Source organism: Eurytemora carolleeae, unplaced genomic scaffold (assembly GCF_000591075.1).
Source record: "Eurytemora carolleeae unplaced genomic scaffold, Eaff_2.0 scaffold3, whole genome shotgun sequence".
Lineage (NCBI taxonomy): Eukaryota > Metazoa > Arthropoda > Copepoda > Calanoida > Temoridae > Eurytemora > Eurytemora carolleeae.
Window position 1 is genome coordinate 381346 of NW_019397377.1, and position 6811 is coordinate 388156.

The 6811-nt window shown below is 35.2% G+C and overlaps 2 protein-coding genes across 2 annotated transcripts; both read left to right on the plus strand.

Moving 5' to 3' along the window:
• Positions 1–4429: 4429 nt before the first annotated feature.
• On the plus strand, positions 4430–5747 carry LOC111713939 (repetitive proline-rich cell wall protein 2). The gene has a single exon (XM_023488933.1). The coding sequence runs from the start codon at positions 4542–4544 to the stop codon at positions 5721–5723; it is 1182 nt and encodes a 393-aa protein (XP_023344701.1). The 5' UTR covers positions 4430–4541; the 3' UTR covers positions 5724–5747.
• A 100-nt stretch (positions 5748–5847) lies between these two features.
• LOC111713940 (major royal jelly protein 3-like) lies at positions 5848–6347 on the plus strand. Its single transcript, XM_023488934.1, has one exon. It carries the CDS (start codon positions 5869–5871, stop codon positions 6322–6324), a length of 456 nt encoding a protein of 151 aa, XP_023344702.1. The 5' UTR covers positions 5848–5868; the 3' UTR covers positions 6325–6347.
• Positions 6348–6811: the final 464 nt, after the last annotated feature.

Sequence of the window (6811 nt, forward strand, 5' to 3'; positions counted from 1 at the left end):
GCAAACAAAACAAATGGCATTATTTTTATTAGGGATAGACAGAAAAGCAGCACTTACACTTTTGGCTTTAAACACTTTTAGAAAAAATATTTTTTACATTTTTTTACGCATAAATATTGTCTTGACGCAAAAAATTGAATCAAAAGAAACGCCGAAAGTGTTTAAAACATTTGATTTTTTATTTATGTCATGAAAAGCTTTAAAAAATACCCAAAAAACATTGTTTTCAAAAAAAGTTCAGAACCTATCCAAAACTGGTAGCAAAACATTGTGCAACCTTTCCATTTTTTTTCTGCGGAACATTCTTGTGGTTTTGAACAAATACAATTCTTATTCTAGTGATGGAAAAAATTGATTATTACACCAAAATAGGTTTTGCCAGAAGAATAATTTTTTTACATCAATCTTTTCAACTTTTAAAATACATTATTGTTGAAACTTTTTTACCATCAGACCCACAAAGAATTTACGGAAAATTTGAACCATTGATAACAAATCTTTAATACGAAACTAAATAATATAATATCAAATAATTAAATTATATAAATTTGGGGTTTTTACAAATGGAAAAGCGTTGTTTCACCATTTGCCAAAATAAGATAGATAATTAATAATACATATTTAACATCTGCACATATGCACATATGCATATTTTTCTTTTTTGAGTTTTGACGACAAAAAAATTCCCAATTTTCAAAAAATTACCTTGATATCGTTTATTTTTAAATGCTTGAACGTTTGTAATTGGAAAAAAGTATTTAAAAAATTTAGCAATGAAAGATCTTTATCTCCACAAACAACATTGTGTCCTATTTTGACCAACCCATGACCAAGTTCTAAAGACAACTAAACTAGCATTGTGTCCTGGTTTTTACCAAGTTCTAAAGACAACTAAACTAGCATTGTGTCCTGGTTTAAGACCAAGTTCTAAAGACAACTTAACTAACATTGTGTCCTGGTTTTTGCCAAGTTCTATAGACAACTTAACTAGCTTTGTCTCCTGGTTTTTACCAAGTTCTAAAGATAACTTAAATAGAATTGTGTTCTGGTTTTGACCAAGTTCTAAAGACAACTTAACTAGCTTTGTCTCCTGGTTTTAACCAAGTTCTAAAGATAACTTAAATAGAATTGTGTTCTGGTTTTGACCAAGTTCTAAAGACAACTTAACTAGCTTTGTTTCCTGGTTTTTACCAAGTTCTATAGACAACTTAACTAGCTTTATGTCCTGGTTTTAACCAAGTTATAAAGACAACTTAACTAGCATTGTGTCCTGGTTTTTACCAAGTTCTATAGACAACTTAACTAGCTTTATGTCCTGGTTTTAACCAAGTTCTAAAGACAACTTAACTAGCATTGTGTCCTGGTTTTTTACCAAGTTCTAAAGACAACTAAACTAGCATTGTGTCCTGGTTTAAGACCAAGTTCTATAGACAACTTAACTAGCATTGTGTCCTGGTTTTTATCAAGTTCTAAAGACAACTTAACTAGCTTTGTGTCCTGGTTTTTGCCAAGTTCTATAGACAACTTAACTAGCTTTGTCTACTGGTTTTTACCAAGTTCTAAAGACAACTTAACTAACTTTGTCTCCTGGTTTTTACCAAGTTCTATATACATTTTAACTAGCTTTGTCTCCTGGTTTTTACCAAGTTCTAAAGATAACTTAAATAGCATTGTGTTCTGGTTTTAACCAAGTTCTAAAGACAACTTAACTAGCTTTGTGTCCTGGTTTTTGCCAAGTTCTATAGACAACTTAACTAGCTTTATGTCCTGGTTTTAACCAAGTTCTATAGACAAATTAAATAGCATTGTGTCCTGGTTTTAGCCAAGTTCTAAAGACAACTTAACTAGCTTTGTGTCCTGGTTTTTGCCAAGTTCTATAGACAACTAAACTAGCATTGTGTCCTGGTTTAGACCAAGTTCTATAGACAACTTAACGAGCATTGTGTCCTGGTTTTTACCAAGTTCTATAGACAACTTAACTAGCATTGTCTCCTGATTTTTACCAAGTTCTATAGACAACTTAACTAGCATTGTGTCCTGGTTTTAACCAAGTTCTAAAGACAACTTAACTAGCTTTGTGTCCTGGTTTTAACCAAGTTCTAAAGACAACTTAACTTGCTTTGTGTCCTGGTTTTTACCAAGTTCTAAAGACAACTTAATTAGCTTTGTTTCCTGGTTTTGAGCTAGTCCTATAGACAACTTAGCTAGCATTGTGTCCTGGTTTAGACCGAGTTCTATATTTCTATCAATGTGTACTGGTTTAGACTTAAAGTTTTATATTTCTATCAGTGTGTCCTGCTTTAGACCAAAGTTCTATATTTCTATGATTGTGTCCTGCTTTAGACCAAAGTTCTATATTTCTATCATTGTGTCCTGCTTTAGACCAAAGTTCTATATTTCAATCAGTGTGTCCTGCTTTAGACCAAAGTTTTATATTTCTATGATTGTGTCCTGCTTTAGACCAAAGTTCTATATTTCTATGATTGTGTCCTGGTTTAGACCAAAGTTCTATATTTCTATGATTGTGTCCTGGTTTAGACTAATTTAGTTCTTTATAAAACATTGCGTCCTGGATGTGTGTCCCCTAAGTATTGAAAAATTAAAACAATTAAGATAAAAACCACAAACTTAAACCTGTATCGTACATTTTGACATTATTAGAACATTTTAAACGGGAAAAAAAGTTGGTGTATTTTGAAATATTCTAATTCTAGTCAATACAAATCAATTAATCAAGTAATCTGCAGAACATCTTTAATGTCTTAAACTATAATAAAAATGAAAACATGTTTTACAGTTTTCCTTTTGGCCCCCCCCCCCCCATATTCTAAAGTTTTGTTTCGTGAATACACTCCAATATTAAATATCGATTACAAGCTTAATATGTCAACTTATGTTTATAGATTAACAAATTTGTTTTTTAAGAAATTGAATTATTATTATTTTTGTACTTTTATACTATGGAATGGAAAATCCAAATTTCATACTTTTTATTAATTATGCTTTAAATAGAAAAAAATCCTTATGTATTTTTAATCTGCTATTTTCTAGTTCAATCTCTCTATATATCAACCTACTTCCTAATTGAATCTCTCTATTCTTCAACCTACTTTCTAGTTCAATCTCTCTTTAGTTCAACGTACTTCCTAGTTCATTCTCTCTATACTTCAACCTACTTCCTAGTTCAATCTCTCTATACGTTAACCTACTTCATTGTTTAATCGTTCTATACTTCAACCTACTTCCTAGTTTAATCTCTCCATACTTCAACCTACTTCCTAGTTCAATCTAATTATATATCAATCTACTTCCTAGTACAAGCTCTCTATACTTTAACCTACTTCCTAATTCAATCTCTCTATACTTATACCTACTTCCTAATTCAATCTCTCTTTATTTTAACGCACTTCCTATTGCAATCTCTCTATACTTTAACATACTTCCTAGTTTAATCTCTCCATACTTCAACCTACTTCCTAGTTCAATCTATTTATATATCAACCTACTTCCTAGTACAGCTCTCTATACTTTAACCTACTTCCTAATTCAATCTCTCTATACTTATACCTACTTCCTAATTCAATCTCTCTTTATTTTAACGCACTTCTTATTGCAATCTCTCTATACTTTAACATACTTCCTAGTTCAATCTCTCCATACTTCAACCTACTTTCTAGTTCAATCTATTTATATATCAACCAACTTTCTAGTTCAATCTCTCTATACTTTAGCCTACTTCCTAATTCAATCTCTCTATACTTCAACATACTTCCTAATTCAATCTCTCTATGCTTTAACCTACTTCCTAGTTCAACCTCTCTATACTTTAACCTACTTCCAAGTTCAATCTCTCTATACTTCAATCTACTTCATTGTTTAATTGTTCTATAATTTAACCTACTTCCTAGTTCAATCTCTCCATACTTCAACCTACTTCCTAGTTCAATCTATTTATATATCAACCAACTTCCTAGTTCAAACTATATATACTTTAACCTACTTCCTATTTCAATCTCTCTATACTTCAACCTACTTCATTGTTTAATCGTTCTATACTTTAACCTGTGTCCTATATTTTAATACTCCTCCCCTGCTTCAATCCCGCTTCAATCCCGCTTCAATCGCGCTTCAATACCACTTCAATCCTGTTTCAATCCCGCTACACTAAAAAGTACTTTTTAGTTCCATTCTAGTCTACTTTCTCTCTATATACAATACATACTTCATTAAGAAAAAAGAGAAAGCTTGACTTGTGTTATCAACCCAAGCAATATTTTTGTTACACCCTGTAAATTCAAGTGCATAAGTTTTAAATCAAAATACAAAACGTTATACGTTGTATAAGTCATGTAACCCTGGAGAAATTACATATAAGTTGGTAGCTAGCTTTCCATCATTTTAACCTTTTAAACTATATCCAGGGTTTCCTAGCTGCCAAGCTAAACCCAGCCAGTTCTAGACTTTCTCTTAAACCAAGATAACCAAATAACAGAAAACAATCTCCTCGAAAAGCAGGAAAACTTCATCAAGAAAAAAGGAAGATGAAGCCTCTCCCTGAAAAAGCTCTCCCTGGGAAAATCCCAGAGGAAAAACCTTTTCAGGGGAAACCATCTCAAGAGAAACCTCCCTCGGCGAAACCAACTGAAGAGAAATCTCCTTTGGCGAAACCTTCTCATGAGAAACCCCCCTCTGCGAAACCATCTCAGGAAAAACCCCCCTCTGCGAAACCTTCTCATGAGAAGCCCCCCTCTGCGAAACCTACTCAAGAGAAACCTCCTTCGGCGAATCCAACTCAAGAGAAACCTCCGTCGGCGAAACCAACTGAAGAGAAATCTCCTTTGGCGAAACCTTCCCATGAGAAACCCCCCTCTGCAAAACCTTCTCAGGAAAAACCCCCTTCTGCGAAACCAACTCAAGAGAAACCTCCTTCTGCGAAACCAACTCAAGAGAAACCTCCTTCTGCGAAACCTACTCAAGAGAAACCTCCTTCTGCGAAACCAACTCAAGAGAAACCTCCTTCTGCGAAACCTACTCAAGAGAAACCTTCTTCTGCGAAACCAACTCAAGAGAAACCTCCTTCGGCAAAACCTACTCAAGAGAAACCTCCTTCAGCGAAACCTCCTCAAGAGAAACCTCCTTCTGCGAAACCATTTCAAGAGAAACCTCCTTCTGCGAAACCAACTGAAGAGAAATCTCCATCTCTGAAACCTGTGGAAGTAAAGCTTGCTCAGGAGCTCCCTGCTAAAGATAAACTTGCGGATGAGATTCCAGTAAAGGAGAAACTCCCTCAGGTAAACCCAGTTCAGGAGAAGGCAGGATCAGGGAAACCTGGTTTAGAAAAATCATCTCAAGATGAATCTGGTCAGGAAAAACTGGCTTCGGTTCAGGACAACCCTGGCTCGGGGAAACCTGATTTAGAGAAATCTATCAAGGAGAAGCAACTCCAGGAAAAAGTAAATCAGGTTGAGGAAACCCCTGCTCTGGAGAAATCTTGCCAAGATAAACCTGTTCCAGGGAAACCTATTCAGGAGAAACCTGGTTTAGAGAAACCAGATCAGGAGAAGATCGCCCATGTTCCAGAGAAACCTGCTGCAAAACAAGCCTCTCCAGCTAAACCAGCTTCAGGCAAACCTTCTCCAATTAAACCCGCATCTGGGAAGCTCACAGTGGGTAAACCCGCCTCGGGGAAGCCTGAATCTGGGAAACCAGGAAAACGCAGTTAAATGTATAAGGTGAGAATTTCTGGAGTTCTTGAAATAATAGTCCTGTGCAAGGAGAACTGAGATAAGGACACCCAAGACAAGAAAGACTATTGAGAAAACCTAGATAATTAATTCCAGATAAGTGAACCCTAGACAAGCAGACCCCATGGACAAGCAGACCCTGGACAAGCAGACCCTGGACAAGCAGACCCTGGACAAGCAGACCCTGGACAAGGAGAGCCTAGACAAAGAGAACCTAGACAAAGAGAACCTGAAAAAGGAGAACCTAGACAAGGAGAACCTAGGCAAAGAGAACCTAGACAAAGAGAACCTTGACAAGAAGAACCTAGACAAAGAGAACATAGACAAGAAGAACCTAAACATGGAGAACCTAGACAGAGAGCACATTGACAAGGAGAACCTAGACAAGGAGAACCTAGACAAGGAGAACCTAGACAAGGAGAACCTAGACAAGGAGAACCTAGGCAAGGAGAACCTAGACAAGGATAACCTAGACAAAAAAACTAAACAAGGGAACCCTAAACAAGGAAAACCCGGACAAGGAAAACCTAGCAGTTTCTTGGAATTTCTTAAATATTGGAATAAATGTTTGATGTTTTAATCAAATAAAAGAAATAATTAACATTTTAAGAAAACTATTTTACATAAATTGAAGAGCGTAAATAAATTATTTGAAAACCCTTGATACATCAAGCATACAAAACAAATCGGGAAAAAGTTGTTGTTTCATGTTCCGGCATGATTCCGTCATGGTTAATTCAGTTCCAGTAGTGAGGTGACACCCCCTAGTCACTTTAACTAGAACACACGAGAAAGTAAACTAAAAAGTTTTCTAAAAAAGAATTTCACAAAAATAATTAAGAATAATTTATAATAAAATAGGGCTGCACGAATTTGAAAAGTCGCTAAAACATGCCAGCTTTCCAGAAAGTAGAAAAGAAAATCATTTATCAAAAGAAAAATTACAAAGAAAAACAAAGGTTAAAATAAGAACTTATCTTTTGATCTCTAAACTGATTATTTTGTTACAGCTCTTGTAAAGGATAAGTGAGACAGTAGCGCAACTATGGGGGGGGGGGGGGGGGGGG